The sequence below is a fragment of the Convolutriloba macropyga genome, chromosome 3 (genome assembly GCF_964194025.1).
Source record: "Convolutriloba macropyga chromosome 3, txConMacr16.3, whole genome shotgun sequence".
Lineage (NCBI taxonomy): Eukaryota > Metazoa > Xenacoelomorpha > Acoela > Convolutidae > Convolutriloba > Convolutriloba macropyga.
Genome location: NC_134470.1, coordinates 33,027,697 through 33,055,111, shown reverse-complemented (window position 1 = coordinate 33,055,111; position 27,415 = coordinate 33,027,697). Strand labels below are relative to the sequence as shown.

The 27,415-nt window shown below is 39.1% G+C and overlaps 1 protein-coding gene across 2 annotated transcripts in view; it reads left to right on the top strand.

Moving 5' to 3' along the window:
• The window catches only part of LOC142337018 (uncharacterized), a 148,871-nt gene that overhangs the window by 108,980 nt on the left and 12,476 nt on the right, over positions 1–27,415 (top strand). For both annotated transcript variants that reach the window (XM_075386051.1, XM_075386050.1), the window contains exon 15: positions 24,766–24,926. In XM_075386051.1, coding sequence (XP_075242166.1) covers positions 24,766–24,926 — 161 coding nt within the window. The remainder of the gene's footprint in view (positions 1–24,765; positions 24,927–27,415) is intronic.

The following is a 27,415-nucleotide window of genomic DNA, read 5'->3' as shown; positions in this document are numbered from 1 at the left end:
AATTTTAAGCGTCGTGAAACGAATTAGAGCAAAACCCTTATCGGCGACATGATGGCATTATTATTGCAATCAAATTTTTCTCCATATTTGCCAATTATAAGAGCTAGAAGAACTGAAACTCAATGGCCGTAATGGATAAAGTAATGGATCAAAAAATAGTAACAGCTCTCAGAGTTCAATCAAGATTTCCCGACTTCTTGACAGTTTCCCCATAGATAGCTTATTTTTAAAAAAAGTAAAGGAGAAAATGAATATACAGTTTTTGAGTCAAAAAAATTGACGGTGGTCATTTCTGTCGTCCCAAAAAAACACAATGAAGTAAAAATTTTGCGGTAACATCTGCTACCACAGATTTGTTAGCAACATTTTAGGAAGCAATAAACCAGACAACCAAAGTAATAGCTGAATTAAACCTTATGGTTCCATCCCAATAAGTCCTTTTACGTAAATTATTTCCTAAATATTAGTTGAATTTTTGTGAAAAAAAAACGAAAGTAAAGCAAGCACCCCTGCCTGAACCCCCAAAAACTTCCGACTATCACCTACGTGCCACCAACTACCTGTCGCCCTATAACTATCCCCCAACTACCGCCCATCTGCCCCAGCCTTAAACTACCTAGCTCCAACTAACCTACTACCACTTAACTACCATCCTTTTTTTGACCCCCATAAACTATCCCACAGCTACCGCCCACCTCCTAACCAAACCCCTATACCTTCACAGCTAATCTAATACGGATACCTACCCCATTCAACCTATCACCAAACTCCAATCACCAATTCGCCACCTGCCAACGCTCCCCCACGCCAATCCGCAAAAATCCAAAGATTGTTACTATCTATATATTGCTTTTTTAATTCTTTTTTGATATTTGTTAAAGAGGCTGTGATAGTCGAGAGATGTTCTTGCACAACTCTTTGAGTTGTTTCTGGTATCCGACCGGGTATGTTTTCTTAAGCGGATGCAATTTTGGTAAGGACCAGAATCACGATTGATTTTTTTCAGACATTAATCTCTGTTTTCAAACGTTGGACTTCAACAGTAGCCTATTTTGTAGTGTATGGTAACAAGGAACTGCTGACAATTTTTCCCATACTTGAACCTGGGCAACTATTTACACCCTGCCTGGACCCCGCTATTTGAAACCCTCTCCCACATATTATTCACTCCTCCAACTGTGTAACCCCACCAACCTACCCCCTTCAATTTCCTACCTACTAGCCTCCTAAACCCTGAACATACCTATGAATTGATCTCCTATTTAACCTACCCCAAATACTCACAATCGTGATTTACAATTGAGTGCTTCTAAAAGTATATTGTTTCGTTTTTCTTGTATAAAATATGAAATAGGACTGTTGTTAAAGATATTTTCTAGCCTCTATGTTTTTTTAAGATGACGCAATTATAATCATGATTTGAATTTTGACTTCAAACTTTTCGAACAAATACTTCTGTTTCTGAAAATGACTTCTGCAACCGTACATTGAACTGGAATGGTAGCAAACTTTGTAAAGTAAAATTATTAGAAACTGCTGGTAATTTTCAAGATCAAAAGCTCCTTTGGAAAGTTTTCGATATGATATAAGCCCCTCGTACCTAACTAAACAATGAATCTGAAAATCAAGCTCCCTGCTCACCAACCCCCGCTACCTATCTAAACACTCACCACTTAATACGCCTCAGCCTATCGACCATATATACAATATCTACCACGCATACTTATCACCCCAATTTTCTCTCCCGCAAGAAAACTATATCCCTCCTCATGACAGTTAATTGGAAAATGCGTGAAAGATGATGATTTTTTCACTTTATATGCTTCTAGTAAACATAGTGGTATAAAAAAAACATCTGAAATATTTTACATGATTGGCATGTGAATATATCTTAACTCCGTGTAGCTGTAAATAGGTCAAAACAGTCTACCGATAAGGCTTCAATTATATATTTTTTCATATATAAAGCAACGTGTTCTGAAAGCAACGTAAGTAAACAACGTACATAGCATTAGTACGATCAATGTAACAAGTGAAAACTTAGACGGCAAGGTTTTTTCGATGCTCTTTTACTGGTTTTTTGTCTGATGTTATTGACGTCAAATCAGTTCGTATTCAATCGGCAATTGTCTAAAAAACCTAAAAATATTAAGCCGAAAACCAGATTAATCGATACGTATAGTGGTTATATTTACTTAAAATTAGGTTAAATGGACTTTTTCGGAACTTTCTATGTATATTAGAACGTTTTATACGCATTTAAATCTTATTTGGAACGATTTCTATACGCTTTTAAAATACTCGAATCTGATTGGTTAATAATTCGTTCATTTACTACGTAACATCCTCCGGCCCGGAAGAAGATGTTGGGAAAACTGGTACAAGTTTTACAAGCGGACGGACGAGTGAACCGGTCGACGTACGTAAAACGGCGGAGCGCGCGACGCTATCGGAGCCGTAACGGAGTTCCACAATTCGAGCGGTTGGGTAGTAACCCCTAGGGTTGGTTTCCTCAACTATCCAAACCAAGTCACCGGTCTTAAGGTGTTGCTCGGCAGGCGTCTGCCACCTAGAGCGTCGGTTCAGCGTCGGTACGTACTCTCTGATCCAACGGGACCAGATCGCATTAGCGTACGACTGCGCACGGGCGTAGCGTTTACGATGGTCAAGCTCATTATTGCCGACAACAGACGGAATGCCGGTAGAGTATTCTCCTAAAATTACTTTGATTGGCTGGTTATTTGCTTCCTAAAATGTTGCTAACAAGTCTGTGGTAGCAGATGTTACAGCAAAATTTTTTCTTCATTGTGTTTTTTTTGGGACGACAGAAATGACCACCGTCAATTTTTTTTACTCAAAAACTGTATATTCATTTTCTCCTTTATTTTTTTTTAAAATAAGCTATCTATGGGGAAACTGTCAAGATGTCGGGAAATCTTGATTGAACTCTGAGAGCTGTTACTATTTTTGATCCATTACTTTTTCCATTACGGCCATTGATTTTCAGTTCTTCTAGCTCTTATAGTTGGCAAATATGGAGAAAAATTTGATGGCAATAATAATGCCATCATGTCACCAATAAGGGTTTTGCTCTAATTCGTTTCACGACGCTTAAAATTGCTTTAAGGTAACCTATAATGCAACCGCGTCTTCTGTGACGACCACAAAGAAAAGTTTTTGAATTCTTAAATATATAATGTGATGGTTTCAAAGAAACTTCAAGAAACTTAAAAGTTTTCTTTATTAAAGTTTCAAAAAACGAAAGAAGAAGTTACCTGACGAACTTTATTGCTGTGTCGATTAGTAATGGTCACAAAACTAAACTCAATTCTAATTTTGTTTTGGCGCTATCATTATCTTATTGACCTGTCAATCATATGTCAGAAGCAAATTCTCCCACCAACAGAAACCTGATTTTAACATCCACCAACCTCCAACTAATGAACTCGATTGTACCCAAGCCATATATGATTCTCATGAAATGTTGATGAAAATAGAAAATCACCTCCGGGATTCGGAGTGTTACGTAGTAAATGAACGAATTATTAACCAATCAGATTCGAGTATTTTAAAAGCGTATAGAAATCGTTCCAAATAAGATTTAATTGCGTATAAAACGTTCTAATATACATAGAAAGTTCCGAAAAAGTCCATTTAACCTAATTTTAAGTAAATATAACCACTATACGTATCGATTAAGCTGGTTTTCGGCTTAATATTTTTAGGTTTTTCAGACAATTGCCGTTTGAATAGGAACTGATTTGACGTCAATAACATCAGACAAAAAACCAGTAAAAGAGCATCGAAAAAACCTTGCCGTCTAAGTTTTCACTTGTTACATTGATCGTACTAATGCTATGTACGTTGTTTACTTACGTTGCTTTCAGAACACGTTGCTTTATATATGAAAAAATATATAATTGAAGCCTTATCGGTAGACTGTTTTGACCAACTACAGCTACATATTGGTCCCGCGACCCGGCTTACGAATACGGAATCTCGACATAAGGAATAGCCTAATTATGGTCAACTTATTTAATAGATTTATTTGACTTGCTGTTGAGAAACCAGTAAAAGAGCATCGAAAAAACCTTTCCGTCTAAGTTTTCACTTGTTACATTGATCGTACTAATGCTATGTACGTTGTTTACTTACGTTGCTTCCAGAACACGTTGCTTTATATATGAAAAAATATATAATTGAAGCCTTATCGGTAGACTGTTTTGACCAATTACAGCTACATATTGGTCCCGCGACCCGGCTTACGAATACGGAATCTCGACATAAGGAATAGCCTAATTATGATAAACTTATTTAATAGATTTATTTGACTTGCTGTTGAGAATTGGGCTGCCATTTGTGGCGAGCGAACCGATCAATTTGACCATTTGTGTACATCATATTCAGTAGCAGTGCAATGCATAAGATCCACGTGAAGAACAAGAGCACGATCGAGTTGACCGAATATTTCGACGGCAGATTCCAAGGCAACCGAGACGAATATTTGGACAATATTTCTGGTAGTAGCACCCTCTATTTGGGCAATCTGTCTTCACATTCGAGGAGCAGATCTATGAGCTGTTTTCGAGGGCGGGAGATGTGAGGTGTGTGATTATGGGGTTGGACAAAGTGACGAAGACGCCATTTGTTTTCTGTTTTGTTGAGTATTACACTCCAGATGAAACGCAACAACTAAGGAAGATGGTTACTGATTTCTAAGTGGGAAACACAACAACTGTAAGACAAAACCAAGTTGTGAATTTTTTGCAGTGAAGTGTTTTAAGATTAATTTAGACGGCAAGAAACCCAACCCATGAATTTTTTTCGGATAATGGGTTAGTAGAATTAAACAAATATTTGTAGAAAAAAAACTGTTTTCGAGACGAAAAAACATCGATTTTGAAAATTTTTGGTAGATTTACCAGAAATTCGAAAAAATTGATCAAGTCGGTTCGTACATCAAAGAATAACCTCTGATAAAGAAAAAATTGAGAGAAAAATATGCTAATTTTTCCAATTTTGAAAATTTTTGGTCAATTTTGATGCAAATCAAAAAACATAGAATATCAATTTAGAATATTTAAAAACCGTATTTCTGAGTTTAAAACCGTCCAATTTACTGGATTACCGTTCCGTAAACAAGAATTTGCAAAAAATTGACCAAAATTTGAAAAAATTGTACAATTGCATAAAATTTTGACAAATTTGTCAGAAAATCAATTTTCCAGCAAGAAGGTTCGTTAATTGAGTGAAACTCAATAAACACAAAAAGTTGTGAAAATTTTCACAACCTCCGGCCTACAAAAAAAATATCGAATTCCCATAATTTTTCTCGTCGATCGTTTATGAACCATTTTGCCCGCGTCTTTTTCGTCCTTTCGCCTTTTAGTTTTCCGTGTTACAATTTTTTTTCTCAATAACGTCGCTCTCCCAAAACTTCGCTTTTCGTTTTATTCCGCTTCTTTTCCAGATTTCAGTGTAGTATGTCATATGTGATGAAGTAAGTTGTTGTTTTTGCTGTAGTATGTTGAGTATGCTAGTATGCTGGTTTGTTGTTTAGGTCTTATAGCTTTCTAGGGTGTGACTTAAGTTTATTCTCGAGTTACGGCTGGATTGTTCTTTGACTTTTCAACTTTACTAATTTACTAGCCCTCCTGTTGTAGTATTTTGATTTCGCTGCTCTATGTTTGTGTGTACCTGTATGATTGCTAGTTGGTTTGGTCTTGTTACCTTCTAGGGTGTGACTTAAGTTTATTCTCGAGTTACGGCTGGATTGTTTCTTGACTTTTCAAACTGTCTTAGTCTACAAATACACTATTGTAGTTCATTCAATTTTGCTGTAGATTGTTTAATACCGTTAGTATGCTGATTGTTTGTTTTGGTTTGGGTTTTGATAGGATGTGACTTAAGTTTATTCTGGAGTTACGGCTAGTAAATTTTTCGACCTTTTCATCCTTTTAGTGTACTACTGCATTGCCGTAAATTAGTTTCTCGTTAAATTTGTCGTTATAAACCCATTATGAACTATGTTAGATTGGCTTGCAGTAGCTTCTCTCCTTCTTCCTAGGGTGTGAATTAAGTTTGTTCTGGAGTTACGGCTAGGTTGTTTGCTTGAGTTTTTGCTGTGGTCTGCTAGCATATTTCTTTCCAACCTCATTTCCCGCCCGTTCTTTCCCACCGTCCCGTTTCGTTGCGTTGCGCGATTTTCACCCGCTATCCCGCACGTCCCGTTTCCGTTCCGTCGCGCACTGCTCGCTCGACTTCTCGTCTGTTCCGTTCCCGTTGCGTCGCGCGTTGCTCGTCCGACTTCCCGTCCGTCACGTTTCCGTTTCGTCGCGCGTTCCTCGCTCGACTTCCCGTGCGTCCTTTGTCTCCCTCTGCGTTGAGCGCATAGCGTTCAGCGCTCCACTTCTGTTTTTGTCGGGCACTGGGTGCTCGACGACATTTTCTGCTCTTTGGGCGGTTTGTTTTACAGACTGTCTACAGTGTGCTGTGTTTGGTGTCTTTTGCGTTGGGTTTTATTTGCGTGGGTTTGATTTGTTTGGAGTGTGCTTATAAAAGATAACCGTGTGCAGTGGTAGTTTTGCTGGTATTTGGAAATAATAACATCGTGATGTCTAATAGTCTTGATCAAAAAGTCAAAAAGTTGTACGCTGCCAGGTCAAAGCGTGAAGCTGAATTGCATGCTATACATGAAGATATCCTTCATTGTTTAAATAATCAAAGCAGGCGAGTGAAAGTTGAACGCCTAGTAACAAAGTGCAACGAAGCATTTATGACTGTTGTAGACAAAAATGAGGACCTGATTGCATTTGCTGGAAAAACAGAGGATCCAAATGCACTTGTTCCTTCATTAGAGTATTACTTGGAAACAATGACAACTAAGAATGACAAGATACTCACATCAGCACGAAACTACATCAACTCTGCTGATGATGAAATTGGCGAGTTCCAGGAACCAAGGGCTTCCATTCGTTCTAGACTTCCCTCAATTATGACCTCGTCAAAAACATCTAGTCAGCGTATACATGATTACGTAATTGCTAAAATGAAGCGCGAAGAAATTGAAAAACAGAATGAGGCAGCCATTCGCCTTGCTAAACAGAAAAAGCAAATGGAATTAGATGAACTGGAGGAAAACAACAGGAAACGTTTGGCAGAGGCAACTCTGCAAGAATTTGAATTGCTGGACGCCGTTTCTAAAGGTAGCCAATCTGAAACAACTGCAAGTGCTAGGACCTCAATGAGAAGTGAAAAGGCTGTCCAAGACTGGATCAACACCTCACTTGCTTTAAGTTTTCACAATGAGGAGAAAACTAGTGAACCACAGGTTATGATTGACCCTCCAGAATGTCCTAGCCACAACAACGGCAAAACAGTGGAAGATCAGAACACTGAAATTTCAAGGCATTCCATTCCAAAAAATTGTCGAGGCAATTACATTTTAAGCAATGAGACCTTGCAGCAACTCGACCCCTATTATACTCCACCTGAAAATTTTTTGGCTGCTGCTAACACACAGGCGTTGTACCAGGCGCACCTAAGGGCGCAAATGAATCAAACAGGCCAGCAAGGCACGGCGCTCCCAAGCATAACTAACCAAGGAACCGCGGATAGTCAGCCGCCTTTTGTACACGCCCCAGGGGCTTCTTCACCATACATTCAACCGCCCATTCCACAGCCGTTCGCACCGCAACAAAATCAGAATAATGCAGCAGAGTTATTTCCAAACGCATGACTTCAAATTTCACAATCCAGGGGACCTGAAACATCAAGTCTGCCCAAGAATAATTTGGCCCAGCAAATATGCTCCCGACAACAAATTAATTTTGTCCCCCGAGCACTAAACGCCACTATTCCTACTTTTCCGACAACAAATCATCCAGCCCCCGCAATAAACGTTCCCCTGCACCCAAGCGCCCCAGCAAGTCCAAACATTCAACAGCACAACTCCGAACCCGCTCATCCTAACGTCCTTCCCATTCCGAACCCAGTCTTCGCACCTAACCTCACTGCTCCCATCCCACAAGCCACTTTGGATAATCAGCCTCTCAACAAAACATTTCAGAATAATAATAACCGAGTACACAAAGTTGTACGTTCCGTTGCTCCGCCTGTCCCAATATATATGGCTTCAATTATATATTTTTTCATATATAAAGCAACGTGTTCTGAAAGCAACGTAAGTAAACAACGTACATAGCATTAGTACGACCAATGTAACGAGTGAAAACTTAGACGGCAAGGTTTTTTCGATGCTCTTTTACTGGTTTTTTGTCTGATGTTATTGACGTCAAATCAGTTCGTATTCAATCGGCAATTGTCTAAAAAACCTAAAAATATTAAGCCGAAAACCAGCTTAATCGATACGTATAGTGGTTATATTTTACTTAAAATTAGGTTAAATGGACTTTTCCGGAACTTTCTATGTATATTAGAACGTTTTATACGCAATTAAATCTTATTTGGAACGATTTCTATACGCTTTTAAAATACTCGAATCTGATTGGTTAATAATTCGTTCATTTACTACGTAACATCCTCCGGCCCGGAAGAAGATGTTGGGAAAACTGGTACAAGTTTTACAAGCGGACGGACGAGTGAACCGGTCGACGTACGTAAAACGGCGGAGCGCGCGACGCTATCGGAGCCGTAACGGAGTTCCACAATCCGAGCGGTTGGGTAGTAACCCCTAGGGTTGGTTTCCTCAACTATCCAAACCAAGTCACCGGTCTTAAGGTGTTGCTCGGCAGGCGTCTGCCACTTAGAGCGTCGCTTCAGCGTCGGTACGTACCCTCTGATCCAACGGGACCAGATCGCATTAGCGTACGACTGCGCACGGGCGTAGCGTTTACGATGGTCAAGCTCATTATTGCCGACAACAGACGGAATGCCGGTAGAGTATTCTCCTAAAAGAAAGTGGTTGGGCGCTAAAGCGTTCAAATCGCGCGGATCGGCGCTTACGTGTGTTAAAGGACGCGAATTGAGAGCATTCTCCACGAGACAAAGGGTAGTATGCAGTACCTCATCCGTGAGGCGACGCGTGCCAAGAATAGTATACAACACGCGCTTGAAGCTGCGTACCAACCTCTCCCAGATACCACCTTGATGTGGTGCGCTGGGTGGATTGAATCTCCATTTTATACCTTTGTGAGCGAGCTCAGCTGCAACGTTGACAACGTTCCACTTTTCAATACTTTCTCGGAGTTCTTTCTCCGCTCCAATAAAGTTAGTGCCATTGTCCGACCAAATCATGGCAGGTGTACCCCTACGTGACACAAACCACTCAACTCCCATAACACAAGAACTGGTGTCCATGGATGTAACTATCTCGACATGGACAGCGCGAGTAGTGAGACAGGTGAAGAGGAAGCCCCACCTTTTCTCAGTAGTACGGCGGACAGTAACATAGAATGGCCCAAAGTAGTCAACGCCAGTGTTCGTGAAGGGAAGAGACTGGTAAGCAAGTCTCTCCTTAGGTAAGTCAGACATGATTGGTTGCATAGTTACAGCTTGGAATTCTCGGCATCTCAGGCAGTGTGCTTTGATGGAACGCAAGGATGATCTTAGTTTCAGTACTGTATAGTGTTCCTGCACAATTGATCTTAGGTATTCAACGCCTTGATGATAATGCTGTACGTGCGTGTGTTCAAGGAACAGTTTTACAAACGAATGACGTGCATCTAAGATGATTGGATACTTTACGTTAAACCCAACTTCCATTAACCGCTTGATGCGGCCCGAGGAACGTATTAGCCCATTTGGACTAATAAACGGTGAATGTGGAGCAATTCGGCTACTCCGTTTAACGAATTTATTGTCAAGAAGATCTTTTCTTTCGGCTTCAAAAGACTCTCCTTGCACCAAATACTGTAGATGACGCTCGGCTTCGTCAAGCTCAGTAGGGTCAGTAATGCTACCATCGGGGTTACGGTAGCCGGCATGTTTCGGCAAAAGCCGGAGAACGTATGCGGCAATGCGCAAGTACTTTTGATAAGAACTAAACTTATCAAATGGGAATAACGACGAACGGGGGTTGTCTAGCGAGAGAAACAGTGTCTTCTATGATGACTGCTTGGTTGACGCCAAGTTTGATGTTATTAATGACGTCTTTGTTCGGTACAAAAAGGAAACTTGAGTTACTTAAGAAATGTGGACCATTGACCCAACTGCTTAGTTGCAAAACCTCAGCGGACATTCCACGCGTGCCAGCGTCAGCTGGATTATCCTTAGTTGCGACGTGGTTCCATTGGTCAACGCTGGTATACTCCAAAACTTCACAAACGCGGTTTGCAACAAAGATTGGTTGCTTTTCATTAGAGTTAATCCATTGGAGAACGGTCGTGCTATCTGTCCACATGAATACTTGGTTGACAGGTACTGTAAGTGCTTGTGTAATTTCCCTTTTCAGTCGAGCGGCAAGTAGAGCTGCTTGTAATTCGAGTTTTGGGACAGTCATTACTTTCATTGGCGCCACGCGCGCTTTCCCTAAAACAAACGCAAGCTCTGTTTTTTCTTCGCCCGTAGGTGTTTTACACGGGCTCGCAAGAATGCGACCGCACTGAAAATATCCTGCGAACTGTCACCGAACATATGCAACTCTATATTATCAAAGTGTCCACTAAAGTAACTTCGGGGAATTTTGATGTTTTCAAGCTTTGGTAAGTCCGTACTCCAGACCAAAAATCTTTGAACCATGTCCTGTGGGAGCTCGTCATCCCATTGTTGTCCTGTGACACGCCAGATGTCTTTTAAGAGCAATCGCGCACCGACGGTAAAGGGTGCGACAAGACCAATGGGGTCAAAGACTTTCGAGACAAGACTTAGGACCAAGCGTTGCGTGAGGGACTTGGTGATAGCGCAGCTTGTACCCCTACTCACAACTAAAGTGTCATTAGTGTGATCCCACTTTAACCCTAGCACATGCGATGAATCCTCCTGACATGAAACAATAACCTTGGAATCTGTAGATTGAGCCGAACCATCAATTCGATCAGCCAGATTTGGCACATTGCTTACAAACTTTGTAAGCTTGAACCCACCGAGATGGAGAAGATGTACCAATTCCTTCGATCTATTGATGGCTTTCTCAGGAGACTCCACTGAGTCAAGGTAATCGTCCATGTAGAAGTTTTCAAGGACGGCTTTTGCAGCTTCGGGGTAAAACTTGGCATTGTCTCTCGCAGTGCGTTGTAATGTATAGTTGGCGCATGTGTGCGAGTCTTTAGCCCCAAATATATGGCGCGTATATTGATACATTACAACGTTAGTTGTGGGGTCCTCCCGCCACAAAAAGCGAAGTGATGGTTGATCTGATGGTAATTTACCAACCTGTAGAAACATTCCCTCGATGTCGGCAGAGACGGCATATGGATGTTGTCGGAAGCGAAGAAGTACGTAAATAAGATTTTGGAGCAGATCAGGGCCAGTGAGCAAAGATTTATTCAGTGAGGCGCCATGAAATTTTGCCGCTCCATTGAGCACCCTACGAACCTTACCCGGTTTGTTCGGGTTTGAAACGGGATGGTGGGGTAGGTACCACTCTTTATCGGACCGGTTCTCAACCTTGTGAGCGTCCGGAACCTCAATTACATACCCCTTGTTTAGGTCTTCCTTAATGGTGCTAGTATACTTCTCTCTAAGGTCTTCATCCTTGGCCAATCGTTTTTCGAGAGATTTTAGTTGCACAAGGGAGGAGAAGTAATTATTTGGGAGCTTGGTGTTATCTGCTGCCCATAGCATTCCGACATCGTATCTCAAGCCATTGTGTATGGTGGTACTCTCAAGAATTTCGTGAGCCCTTGCGTCTGCTGCAGATCGTGGGTCGACCTGCTTATTCGCTCCGAATGATTCAATGTCGTACCATGCCTTTACTTGACTTGCTAGCTCCTTGTCATGTTCGATATTCACTTTAAAGCACGTTGAGGTTAAACACGAACTTGATGGTAACGGACCGCTTAAGATCCAGCCTATGGGTAAGCGTACGGCAACGGGTGAACGCTTCTCATCGGCAGAGAAGTATTCTAACGGGCGGATGGCATGATAGACATCTTGTCCGAGTATCATCTCAATGTCTTTATAGGAATATGTCACGGGATCAAGGACCGCTAAGTGAGGGTATGTCTCTTGCAGGGCCTGTACGTTAATTATATCAGAGCCGACGTTCAGACTCTCTTTAACGAAAGGGTTGATGGTAAATGGTTCGAAATCTTGATGTTCTCTTGGTTTCACAGTAACTTAAACAATCCTAGTGTCAACTTTTTCTTCGGTATTAATACCCTTGACAGTTAGCTTTAGTGCTTCACCGTGCAAACCGAGTCTGTCTGCGAGACTACCGGCCACCCAAGAGTTACTGCAGGCGGTATCACACAATACTAAAGCCTTGGTATCTAAACCGGACGAATTGACCAAATGCAATTCCGTTACCTGAAGGAGCCCCTTAACGTCAGTAACAGAAGACATTGTTGTGGTCTTATTGGACGGCTGTTGACTAGTGGTTGCTTTACTTTGACCTGTGTTTCCAGAAGACTGGATATTATTTGGATTTGTTGACTGTTTTGTTGGGAAAACCCTATCTGCTCCATGCAATAGTGAGTTATGCGAACTATTGCACCCCTCTGCTCGGCACTTTCTTGGCTGAGGGCACTGGCGGAACGTGTGCTTGTCCCTTAAACACGAAAAGCAAAGTTTGCTATCCGCCACCAACTTAGCTCTCTGGGTTGGTGTCTTTTCCTTGAAAACTCGACACTCCCATAGCCGGTGATTACCTTTGCATACAACGCACCGAGGGTAAGTGTTTGTGGAAGCAAATGGCATTTGCTTCTTTGTTTCCCTTTGTTGCGAATTTGATGCAAACACTTTTGAGGCTGTTTTGGTCTTGGTTACTGAAGTGATGTTCTCTTCAGGTTTGGCCTTGGTTGCGCTTTGTTTCATAAGATCATGGGCCTCAGCCTTTTCTTTAAGCCAATCGTTAAAGTCAAGGAGGGTAGGCTTAACCCAGTGCTTCTTAACCGTAAAGAGTGACCATGACTCTTTCATGTTTGGTGGTAACTTCTGAAGCGCTTGGTTAAGTAGGGAAGCGCTCTTCAAATCAGCATCATATGATAACGACTTGAAAACCCCAACGAGACTGGATATTGCAGCAGAATAGTTTATGATGTTATCACTATTGTGCATTTTAGGAGGTGGAAAACTGTTTAGTTTATCCAAGTGTGCACTTACGACTGCCTGTGGCTGGCCAAATATACGTTCCAAAGTCCTTAGTGCATCCTTGTACATTAAACCACAGTAAGCAAACTCGGCAATTGTAATCTTTGCTTTACCGGTGACGAGTGTTTTAAGGTACGTCAATTTAACGTCATCAGTGAGCGGCTGCGAGTCGATCGCTCTTTTGAATTGACCATACCACTCATGCCACTTTAATGGGTCGCCATTAAACTCTGCAAGTTTCCACTCGGGCAAAGGGTCGTTTCTCTTGCTTGTTATTGCATCAGCTAATTCCCTAATCAATGACGCATTGTCAGGTATGGGAGGGGCAGTTGCAGACACCTGCGGACCGCTCCAACTCAACGGAGTGGGCCCAACATAGGGGTATGTTGGTTGAAAAACCGGAGTGGCTAGACCAGGTACAAAATTAGTAGTCGCGATCAGGTTTTTCTGCTGCGCGCCTAACGGTGATTGCATAACAATCAAAGGGGGCGAATTGTGATAAATTCGTGGTGGAACATAAGTGCTTGATGGTGCGATATGGGCGTGTACATTTGGAGGCAGACTATTCACGGTGGTTGTGTCTTGGTTGAATATTGACGGTCTGTGCTGTGGAAACCGCCAGTGACTCATATTTGGCACAAAATTTTGGCCAAGAGGGATATTGGGCATATTTGGGACAGGCGGAGCAACGGAACGTACGACTTTGTGTACTCGGTTATTATTATTCTGAAATGTTTTGTTGAGAGGCTGATTATCCAAAGTGACTTGTGGGATGGGAGCAGTGAGGTTAGGTGCGAAGACTGGGTTCGGAATGGGAAGGACGTTAGGATGAGCGGGTTCGGAGTTGTGCTGTTGAATGTTTGGACTTGCTGGGGCGCTTGGGTGCAGGGGAACGTTTATTGCGGGGGCTGGATGATTTGTTGTCGGAAAAGTAGGAATAGTGGCGTTTGGTGCTCGGGGGACAAAATTAATTTGTTGTCGGGAGCATATTTGCTGGGCCAAATTATTCTTGGGCAGACTTGATGTTTCAGGTCCCCTGGATTGTGAAATTTGAAGTCATGCGTTTGGAAATAACTCTGCTGCATTATTCTGATTTTGTTGCGGTGCGAACGGCTGTGGAATGGGCGGTTGAATGTATGGTGAAGAAGCCCCTGGGGCGTGTACAAAAGGCGGCTGACTATCCGCGGTTCCTTGGTTAGTTATGCTTGGGAGCGCCGTGCCTTGCTGGCCTGTTTGATTCATTTGCGCCCTTAGGTGCGCCTGGTACAACGCCTGTGTGTTAGCAGCAGCCAAAAAATTTTCAGGTGGAGTATAATAGGGGTCGAGTTGCTGCAAGGTCTCATTGCTTAAAATGTAATTGCCTCGACAATTTTTTGGAATGGAATGCCTTGAAATTTCAGTGTTCTGATCTTCCACTGTTTTGCCGTTGTTGTGGCTAGGACATTCTGGAGGGTCAATCATAACCTGTGGTTCACTAGTTTTCTCCTCATTGTGAAAACTTAAAGCAAGTGAGGTGTTGATCCAGTCTTGGACAGCCTTTTCACTTCTCATTGAGGTCCTAGCACTTGCAGTTGTTTCAGATTGGCTACCTTTAGAAACGGCGTCCAGCAATTCAAATTCTTGCAGAGTTGCCTCTGCCAAACGTTTCCTGTTGTTTTCCTCCAGTTCATCTAATTCCATTTGCTTTTTCTGTTTAGCAAGGCGAATGGCTGCCTCATTCTGTTTTTCAATTTCTTCGCGCTTCATTTTAGCAATTACGTAATCATGTATACGCTGACTAGATGTTTTTGACGAGGTCATAATTGAGGGAAGTCTAGAACGAATGGAAGCCCTTGGTTCCTGGAACTCGCCAATTTCATCATCAGCAGAGTTGATGTAGTTTCGTGCTGATGTGAGTATCTTGTCATTCTTAGTTGTCATTGTTTCCAAGTAAGACTCTAATGAAGGAACAAGTGCACTTGGATCCTCTGTTTTTCCAGCAAATGCAATCAGGTCCTCATTTTTGTCTACAACAGTCATAAATGCTTCGTTGCACTTTGTTACTAGGCGTTCAACTTTCACTCGCCTGCTTTGATTATTTAAACAATGAAGGATATCTTCATGTATAGCATGCAATTCAGCTTCACGCTTTGACCTGGCAGCGTACAACTTTTTGACTTTTTGATCAAGACTATTAGACATCACGATGTTATTATTTCCAAATACCAGCAAAGATACCACTGCACACGGTTATCTTTTATAAGCACACTCCAAACAAATCAAACCCACGCAAATAAAACCCAACGCAAAAGACACCAAACACAGCACACTGTAGACAGTCTGTAAAACAAACCGCCCAAAGTGCAGAAAATGTCGTCGAGCACCCAGTGCCCGACAAAAACAGAAGTGGAGCGCTGAACGCTATGCGCTCAACGCAGAGGGAGACAAAGGACGCACGGGAAGTCGAGCGAGGAACGCGCGACGAAACGGAAACGTGACGGACGGGAAGTCGGACGAGCAACGCGCGACGCAACGGGAACGGAACAGACGAGAAGTCGAGCGAGCAGTGCGCGACGGAACGGAAACGGGACGTGCGGGAAAGCGGGTGAAAAACGCGCAACGCAACGAAACGGGACGGTGGGAAAGAACGGGCGGGAAATGAGGTTGGAAAGAAATATGCTAGCAGACCACAGCAAAAACTCAAGCAAACAACCTAGCCGTAACTCCAGAACAAACTTAAGTCACACCCTAGGAAGAAGGAGAGAAGCTACTGCAAGCCAATCTAACATAGTTCATAATGGGTTTATAACGACAAATTTAACGAGAAACTAATTTACGGCAATGCAGTAGTACACTAAAAGGATGAAAAGGTCGAAAAATTTACTAGCCGTAACTCCAGAATAAACTTAAGTCACATCCTATCAAAACCCAAACCAAAACAAACAATCAGCATACTAACGGTATTGAACAATCTACAGCAAAATTGAATGAACTACAATAGTGTATTTGTAGACTAAGACAGTTTGAAAAGTCAAGAAACAATCCATTCGTAACTCGAGAATAAACTTAAGTCACACGCTAGAAGGTAACAAGACCAAACCAACTAGCAATCATACAAGTACACACAAACATAGACCAGCGAAATCAAAATACTACAACAGGAGGGCTAGTAAATTAGTAAAGTTGAAAAGTCAAAGAACAATCCAGCCGTAACTCGAGAATAAACTTAAGTCACACCCTAGAAAGCTATAAGACCTAAACAACAAACCAGCATACAAGCATACTCAACATACTACAGCAAAAACAACAACTTACTTCATCACATATGACATACTACACTGAAATCTGGAAAAGAAGCGGAATAAAACGAAAAGCGAAGTTTTGGGAGAGCGACGTTATTGAGAAAAAAAATTGTAACACGGAAAACTAAAAGGCGAAAGGACGAAAAAGACGCGGGCAAAATGGTTCATAAACGATCGACGAGAAAAATTATGGGAATTCGATATTTTTTTTTTGTAGGCCGGAGGTTGTGAAAATTTTCACAACTTTTTGTGTTTATTGAGTTTCACTCAATTAACGAACCTTCTTGCTGGAAAATTGATTTTCTGACAAATTTGTCAAAATTTTATGCATTTGTCCAATTTTTTCAAATTTTGGTCAATTTTTTGCAAATTCTTGTTTACGGAACGGTAATCCAGTAAATTGGACGGTTTTAAACTCAGAAATACGGTTTTTAAATATTCTAAATTGATATTCTATGTTTTTTTTATTTGCATCAAAATTGACCAAAAATTTTCAAAATTGGACAAATTAGCATAATTTTCTCTCAATTTTTTCTTTATCAGAGGTTATTCTTTGATGTACGAACCGACTTGATCAATTTTTTCGAATTTCTGGTAAATCTACCAAAAATTTTCAAAATCGATGTTTTTTCGTCTCGAAAACAGTTTTTTTTCTACAAATATTTGTTTAATTCTACTAACCCATTATCCGAAAAAAATTCATGGGTTGGGTTTCTTGCCGTCTAAATTAATCTTAAAACACTTCACTGCAAAAAATTCACAACTTGGTTTTGTCTTACAGTTGTTGTGTTTCCCACTTAGAAATCAGTAACCATCTTCCTTAGTTGTTGCGTTTCATCTGGAGTGTAATACTCAACAAAACAGAAAACAAATGGCGTCTTCGTCACTTTGTCCAACCCCATAATCACACACCTCACATCTCCCGCCCTCGAAAACAGCTCATAGATCTGCTCCTCGAATGTGAAGACAGATTGCCCAAATAGAGGGTGCTACTACCAGAAATATTGTCCAAATATTCGTCTCGGTTGCCTTGGAATCTGCCGTCGAAATATTCGGTCAACTCGACCGTGCTCTTTTTCTTCACGTAGATCTTATGAATTGCACTGCTACTGAATATGATGTACACAAATGGTCAAATTGATCGGTTCGCTCGCTACAAATGGCAGCCCAATTCTCAACAGCAAGTCAAATAAATCTAATAAACAAGTTTATCATAATTAGGCTATTCCTTATGTCGAGATTCCGTATTTGTAAGCCGGGTCGCGGGACCAATATGTAGCTGTAAATAGGTCAAAACAGTCTACCGATAAGGCTTCAATTATATATTTTTTCATATATAAAGCAACGTGTTCTGAAAGCAACGTAAGTAAACAACGTACATAGCATTAGTACGATCAATGTAACAAGTGAAAACTTAGACGGCAAGGTTTTTTCGATGCTCTTTTACTGGTTTTTTGTCTGATGTTATTGACGTCAATTCAGTTCGTATTCAATCGGCAATTGTCTAAAAAACCTAAAAATATTAAGCCGAAAACCAGATTAATCGATACATATAGTGGTTATATTTACTTAAAATTAGGTTAAATGGACTTTTTCGGAACTTTCTATGTATATTAGAACGTTTTATACGCATTTAAATCTTATTTGGAACGATTTCTATACGCTTTTAAAAAACTCGAATCTGATTGGTTAATAATTCGTTCATTTACTACGTAACACTCCGAATCCCGGAGGTGATTTTCTATTTTCATCAACATTTCATGAGAATCATATATGGCTTGGGTACAGTCGAGTTCATTAGTTGGAGGTCGGTGGATGTTAAAATCAGGTTTCTGTTGGTGGGAGAATTTGCTTCTGACATATGATTGATAGGTCAATAAGATAATGATAGCGCCAAAACAAAATTAGAATTGAGTTTAGTTTTGTGACCATTACTTATCGACACAGCAATAAAGTTCGTCAGGTAACTTCTTCTTTCGTTCTTTGAAACTTTAATAAAGAAAACTTTTAAGTTTCTTGAAGTTTCTTTGAAACCATCACATTATATATTTAAGAATTCAAAAACTTTTCTTTGTGGTCGTCACAGAAGACGCGGTTGCATTATAGGTTACCTTAAAGCAATTTTAAGCGTCGTGAAACGAATTAGAGCAAAACCCTTATTGGTGACATGATGGCATTATTATTGCCATCAAAATTTTCTCCATATTTGCCAATTATAAGAGCTAGAAGAACTGAAACTCAATGGCCGTAATGGAAAAAGTAATGGATCAAAAATAGTAACAGCTCTCAGAGTTCAATCAAGATTTCCCGACTTCTTGACAGTTTCCCCATAGATAGCTTATTTTTAAAAAAAATAAAGGAGAAAATGAATATACAGTTTTTGAGTAAAAAAAATTGACGGTGGTCATTTCTGTCGTCCCAAAAAAAACACAATGAAGAAAAAATTTTGCTGTAACATCTGCTACCACAGACTTGTTAGCAACATTTTAGGAAGCAAATAACCAGCCAACCAAAGTAATAGCTAAATTAAACCTTATGGTTCCATCCCAATAAGTCATTTTACATAAATTATTTCCTAAATTTTAGTTGAATTTTTGTGAAAAAAAACGAAAGTAAAGCAAACACCCCTGCCTGAACCACCAAAGCCTTCCGACTATCACCTACATGCCACCAACTACCTGCCGCCCCTATACCTATCCCCCAACTACAGCCCATCTGCCCCAGCCTCAAACTAGCTAGCTCCAACTAACCTACTACCACTTAACTACCATCCCCTTTTTGACTCCAATAAACTATCCCACAACTACCGCCCACCTCCTAACCAAACCCTTATACCTACACAACTAATCTAATACGGATACCTACCCCATTCAACCTATCACCAAACTCCAATCACCAATTCGCCACCTGCCAACGCTCCCCCACGCCAATCCGCAAAAATCCAAAGATTGTTTTTATCTATATATTGCTATTTTTGTTCTTTTTTGATATTTGTTAAAGAAGCTGTGATAGTTGAGAGATGTTATTGCACAACTTTTTGAGTTGTTTCTGGTATCCGACCGGGTATGTTTTCTTAAGCGGAAGCAATTTTGATAAGGACCAGAATCACGATTGATTTTTTCAGACATTAATCTCTGTTTTCAAACGTTGGACTTCAACAGTAGCCTATTTTGTAGTGTATAGTAACAAGAAACTGCTGACAATTTTTCCCATACTTAAACCTGGGCAACTATTTACACCCTGCCTGGACCCCGCTATTTGAAACCCTCTCCTACGAATTATTCACTCCTCCAACTGTGTAACCCCACCAACCTACCCCCTTCAATTTCCCACCTACTAGCCAACTAAACCCTGAACATACCTATGAATTGATCTCCTATTTAACCTACCCCAAATACTCACAATCGTGATTTACAATTGGTTGCTTCTAAAAGTATATTGTTTCGTTTTTCTTGTATAAAATATGAAATAGGACTGTTGTTAAAGATCTTTTCTAGCCTCTATGTTTTTTTAAGATGACGCAATTATAATCATGATGTGAATTTTGACTTCAGTCTTTTCGAACAAATACTTTTGTTTCTGAAAATGACTTCTGCAACCGAACATTGAACTGGAATGGTAGCAAAGTTTGTAAATTAAAATTATTAGAAACTGCTGGTAATTTTCAAGATCAAAAAATCCTTTGGAGAGTTTTGGATATGATATAAGCCCCTCGTACCTAACTAAAAAATGAATTTAAAAATCAAGCTCCCTGCTCACCAACCCCCGCTACCTACCTAAACACTCACCACTTAATACGCCTCAGCCTATCGACCATACATACAATATTTACCACGCATACTTATCACCCCAATTTTCTCTCCCGCAAGAAAACTATATCCCTCCTCAAGACAGTTAATTGGAAAATGCGTGAAAAGTGATGATTTTTTCACTTTATATGTTTCTAGTAAACATCGTGGTATATAAAAACATCTAAAATATTTTTCATGATTGGCATGTGAATAGATCTTAACTCCGAATCCCTGAGGTGATTTTCTATTTTCATCAACATTTCATGAGAATCATATATGGCTTGGGTACAATCGAGTTCATTAGTGGGAGGTCGGTGGATGTTAAAATCAGGTTTCTGTTGGTGGGAGAATTTGCTTCTGACATATGATTGATAGGTCAATAAGATAATGATAGCGCCAAAACAAAATTAGAATTGAGTTTAGTTTTGTGACCATTACTTATCGACACAGCAATAAAGTTCGTCAGGTAACTTCTTCTTTCGTTCTTTGAAACTTTAATAAAGAAAACTTTTAAGTTTCTTGAAGTTTCTTTGAAACCATCACATTATATATTTAAGAATTCAAAAACTTTTCTTTGTGGTCGTCACAGAAGACGCGGTTGCATTATAGGTTACCTTAAAGCAATTTTAAGCGTCGTGAAACGAATTAGAGCAAAACTCTTATTGGTGACATGATGGCATTATTATTGCCATCAAATTTTTCTCCATATTTGCCAATTATAAGAGCTAGAAGAACTGAAACTCAATGGCCGTAATGGAAAAAGTAATGGATCAAAAATAGTAACAGCTCTCAGAGTTCAATCAAGATTTCCCGACATCTTGACAGTTTCCCCATAGATAGCTTTTTTTAAAAAAAATAAAGTAGAAAATGAATATACAGTTTTTGAGTAAAAAAAAATTGACGGTGGTCATTTCTGTCGTCCCAAATAAAACACAATGAAGAAAAAATTTTGCTGTAACATCTGCTACCACAGACTTGTTAGCAACATTCTAGGAAGCAAATAACCAGCCAACCAAAGTAATAGCTAAATTAAACCATATGGTTCCATCCAAATAAGTCATTTTACATAAATTATTTCCTAAATATTAGTTGAATTTTTGTGAAAAAAAAACGAAAGTAAAGCAAACCCCCCTGCCTGAACCCCCAAAACCTTCCGACTATCACCTACGTGCCACCAACTACCTGCCGCCCCTATACCTATCCCCCAACTACCGCCCATCTGCCCCAACCTTAAACTACCTAGCTCCAACTAATCTACTACCACTTAACTACCATCCCTTTCTTGACTCCCATAAACTATCCCCCAGCTACCGCCCACCTCCTAACCAAACCCCTATACCTACACAACTAATCTAATACGGATACCTACCCCATTCAACCTATCACCAAACTCCAATCACCAATTCGCCACCTGCCAACGCTCCTCCACGCCAATCCGCAAAAATCCAAAGATTGTTTCTATCTATATATTGCTTTTTTTATTCTTTTTTGATATTTGTAAAAGAGGCTGTGATAGTTGAGAGATGTTATTGCACTACTCTTTGAGTTGTTTTTGGTATCCGACCGGGTATGTTTTCTTAAGCGGATGAAATTTTGATAAGGACCAGAATCACGATTGATTTTTTTTAGACATTAATCTCTGTTTTCAAACGTTGGACTTCAACAGTAGCCTATTTTGTAGTGTATAGTAACAAAGAACTGCTGACAATTTTTCCCATACTTAATCCTGGGCAACTATTTACACCCTGCCTGGACCCCGCTATTTGAAAACCTCTCCCACATATTATTCACTCCTCCAACTGTGTAACCCCACCAACCTACCCCCTTCAATTTCCTACCTACTAGCCTCCTAAACCCTGAACATACCTATGAATTGATCTCCTATTTAACCTATCCCAAATACTCAAAATCGTGATTTACAATTGGTTGCTTCTAAAAGTATATTGTTTCGTTTTTCTTGTATAAAATATGAAATAGGACTGTTGTTAAAGATTTTTTCTAGCCTTTATGTTTTTTTAAGATGACGCAATTATAATCATGATTTGAATTTTGACTTCAGACTTTTCGAACAAATACTTCTGTTTCTGAAAATGACTTCTGCAACCGAACATTGAACTGGAATGGTAGCAAAGTTTGTAATGTAAAATTATTAGAAACTGCTTTTAATTTTCAAGATCAAAAGCTCCTTTGGAAAGTTTTCGATATGATATAAGCCCCTCGTACCTAACTAAACAATGAATCTAAAAATCAAGCTCCCTGCTCACCGACTCCGCTACCTACCTAAACACTCACCACTTAATACGCCTCAGCCTATCGACCATACATACAATATCTTCCACGCATACTTATCACCCCAATTTTCTCTCCCGCAAGAAAACTATATCCCTCCTCATGACAGTTAATTGGAAAATGCGTGAAAGATTATGATTTTTTCACTTTATATGTTTCTAGTAAACATAGTGGTATATAAAAACATCTGTGGACGTGTTTTTCAGCCCCTTTTTGATTTTGTTTTTCCCCGTCCCAACTGAATCAGTTTGAGATAGACCTTAGCAACCACTAGACGCTCGAGACTAACTCTTCCGCTGTTTTTCTATTTTATTTAATTGAGTCATACAACATTTCAATAGATTCAAATTAGTGTTTCAAAGTCCGCCAATTTTGTCCGCATTCTAGCAGTACACGGATAAATTGATTATTTATCCGTTTTTGTACATATTTCAATATTACTGTCGAATGCCGAACTTAATTTTGTTTTTCAAATTCTATTTGTTTTCCCAAAAACAATATTTCGAAAACAATAATAATGTGTTCACCTTTTTGTGTGTATAAAAAATATGCAGCAAACAGAGAATTTTTTAATCATCAAAAATTTTAAAAGTTTAAAATCAAAAAGGTAAAATTTTCCAAAAGTAACACAAAATCAATTTAAAATTTATATTAAAAAATAAAAATTAACTTTTTAGTATAAAGTATTGTTTTCACAGAAACGCACGTTTCCGATTAGCAGTGTAAATGAAGGATCTGATGTAAACTCTGCGCATAACTATTTCTGTGATTTAGAACTATTTCTGTAAACTCTGTGATTATAACTATTTCCGATGTAACTATTTCCAAAGAAATTACAATATTTGAAATGTCGGTCGACATTTTCCGGTTTTCTCATTTGTTTTCTCATACCAAATGTTAAATGTTTTCTGATCTTTTCGCCGAGGCATACAAACTGCAAGGATGACTGCAGAAGGGGAAAGGGAACTTTATATAAAGAAAAAATTAATTCCCATTTTTAACTTTGAGATTAAGTATGAAGATTTTGTTTTAATGGATGACAAAGAAGGCTGGTAATATCTCACAGAGGTTAATATCACAAAAAAATCTTTATGAGTGAAATTTGTAAATTGATCAAATTAGCACAAAACTTCACTTTAGTATTGGTTATTCTAAAGTAATAGCAGAAGAAAGCTTGCTATCAAAATTTAAATCAGTTGATTGCTGACTTGCCATAAGTATACTTTAAAGTTTCCAGCGATAAGTATACTTTAAAGTATACAAACCCAGTGAACTAAAAACAATACAAAATCATTAGCACGTATCGTTATCAAGGTTGAACTGGCACAATTGAGAGGTGAGTAAGTTTATTCTGCGTAGTAAATGCAATCGATTTTGCGATCAAAATACGTGGGAGACAGCATTCAAAATTGGATTTCCATTGCACTTTTTGTCAGCTTTGAACAGTTATTACCATATAGGAGAAATTAAAATGTTTTTCGGATGTATTTTGCGCGTGAAATACGATTGACCTGGGGATTAGGAAAAATGAGGGGTAAAGAAAATTCTTTTCGGAATGTTAGTTCCAATAAATCCTTGTATGGGTGGCCAGATCCATCACTGCCTGATAATTTAACCCAGATTATCTCACCTCTCTATCTTTTCACCCCGATATTAGTTTCTTATATAATTGGTATAGTTAATATTTAGAAAAAAAAGTTTAATTGCCCTAATCACTTATGTGCGCTTCTTCGGTTCTACTTCTTTTCACCCCTATTCATTTAACCCCCTATCATTTAACCCCGATTTATTCACCCATCTATCATTTAACCCCTCTATCATTTCACCCCTCTTTCATTTCATCCCGCCAATTATCAGTCGACATTAAAGGCATGTTTTGTCATAATTAAGTGGATAAATTAATCCCACGTTCGGTTGTGATAGTTTCATATCAAGTCCCACGGGCCGCTGAGGCATGGCCATGGCCTGCGAGGCATGGCCAAATGATTATATTGCTTATTTAACTATCTTTATTTTATAGAAAGATTAAAATCGGGGTGAAATGATAGAGGGGTTAAAAGATAGAGGGGTTAAATGATACAGGGGTGAATAAATCGGGGTTAAATGACAGGGGGTTAAATGAATAGGGGTGAAAAAGCGGGACACCCGCTTCTTCAACCCTGGCAATGTTATGTTTATGTAAGTTTTTTTTTCAGTCTGTTCATAAATGACATCAAGCAAACTCCAGATCCTCCCACTTGGCCCCACAAAGTTGTTTTCATTGTGGCAGCTCCTTCCTACAGATTTTATGTCGCAGGAACTAAATACGAACAAACTGCAAGAAGCGATGAAGTTTATTGGAGCACAACCACCATAGGTATGAGTAGTTTATATGGTTTGGGATTTTCCTCTGAAATGATTTCCTTGACTGAGAAATTTTATTATACGTTTTGAAGCAAAATTTTTCCCTAACTTGAACTCTTATTTACATAATGAGAGACTTAAACAAGATTAAAAAAGAGTGGTGGTATCAATAGAAACCTTGTTAATTGACTTATTATCACTTCCGTCGATTTCTAGGTTTGCAGATTCTCTCTGGTGTTGGCAAAGCCGTTACATAACTTAAACTTTTTTATTTGTTCACAACTGTAGTTCCAGGTGAAAACAATGTAAGTCGACAAAAAAGCAGGCTGAGAGTTATGTAATATTTTTGTATTCTATCAGAAATAATACAGTGTTAACCGTTAGAATCAACACCGCCCATAGTTTTATAGTGCATAATGTATTCCAATGCACAAAGGAAACAAAAATACGTTAATTTTAGACATTTTGTGGGTACAAGTGGATGCTGTTCATGGCCATGCCTCTCATTTGCTGTGATATGTAATACGGAAACTGCGGGCCGGTTATAACGGCGAAGCCGCGAAGCGCTCTAAGCGCGCCAACCGGCTCGCCAAGGGAAACTTAAAATAAGTGTATCCCAAAGCTTTTCGACTTACTTGACCTCATTTTTTAAGTTTCGGTTTGCTTGCCTATCGGCTTGCTTGACCACCGCCGTAGTTCCGCGAGATTAAAGTGTCCGAACGCGTTAATGTCTTCGAAGTCCAATTTGTTGTTTCTTTTTTTTCGAAAATTGAAAACTGAGGATAAATTTTTAAGACAACAAGGAGGATGGAACGAAGGAGATTGTTTTTGTTTCGGTATGATCTAAATGTCTAGCAATTGCTGACAGCAAAATTTACCGACTATTCGAACACAATAGGTGTGTGAGTGAAAATAACTGTTATAAACTGAAACAACTAAGAAAATAAATAATGCAACATTAGAGAACCGATGAGATCTGTCGTAAAGGAATCTACGAGAAAAGACAGACATCAAAATAGAACAACAACAAGCATTAGTTACGCCCAAAACTGCAAATAAAATTTTCGTTAAAAAAACAAATAGAAATAAAAATGAAATAGTATCAGAAAAGCACTTGGATGGAAAAACTGAGTTTTATTTCACTTAACAGGAGATGGGACTTGCCTTGAATGAGACTAAGTAAAAGATGACGAAAAGAAGAACAAAAAAGAAGTGCAAAAAAATTAGTAACAACCGTCTTCTTTATAAAAAAAATACAAATTATTACAATTGACTCCTTAGGAGGACAATGGCACTTGTCCTTCGTGAGACTAAAACTAGGTCTTAAAACTACAAATTGATAACAAATAAAGACCAGACTCAAAAAGTTGCCAATACATTACGAAAACACAAAAAGTTGAAGCCACTTAAAAATTCAAAGCAATCAAATTCCAAGATTATATATTTCCACATTTGTACATCAAGAGGGCGGCTTTTCATACAGGCACTGTAAGAAAACAACAAAATTAGTATATTGACCAGTATCAAAAACTCTTTTATAAGGAAAATTCAATGTGTCAAAATGAAAAGAAACACCAGTTCAAACACGAAGACAGTAGTAAAGATTAGTGTTTTTATCGCAAGAAACAGATGGGACCTGTAAGTTGAGAGAAAAAGAGCAAAAAATACAACCAAGTTTGTAACCAAAAAAATCAAACTCTTTAAAACCAAGAGCTATCAATTGGATTTTTTGAGTAATTTCACCTAGACCTCAATAGGAAGCCATTGAGACTTTGCGTTACTCAGAATTTGTCAGGCAACTACAAAAAGAACATCAAATTCAGACAAATATTGATAATTCACTTATAATTTGCAAGAAAATTGCGTAGCCAAAAGAAATGTACAATTTTTTCAATTGTTTGTCAGTAAAAACATCCAGCTACAAAAGTTGAGAGAAACAAAAAAGTTAAAGCAAGCAAATTTCAAAATTTCAGTGATTTTTGAAAAACAAAAATATTTAAAGTCATAGGAGCCCATAAGTATTAACTGAAAATTTAGTTAGGTTCACTTATTTTTTTAGGAAGCCAATCGGAACTTTGATTATTGAGACTAAATTCTAGGAGACCTAGGAAGCCAATGTGGTCTGCAGCCGGTCAGAAAAATCATAAGATTACAAAAGAGCCACAGATTTAGCCAAATATACAACGTCATAAAAGTTTAATTAGGAATTGTTGTATCAAATTCAAATAAGCGTTAGTTAAAACCTAAGTCCGCGAAAAGTTAACTTTAGTTTCGATCGAAAGACTGACAAAACACGGCTAAAAGTTGACAGAAGTAATATGAAAAGTGGCTAAAAATCAAAAACGGTTTGAAATTCTTATATTGTCAAATACGTTCAAAGTCACAGCTTCAATTACTTAAAATAAGATCTCTATAAAGATTTTTTTGTTTCATTCGATAGAGAATGGGGTCCGTCAAAAATGAGACTAAGCTGCATAAAATGGCAGAAATATTCTTAAATAG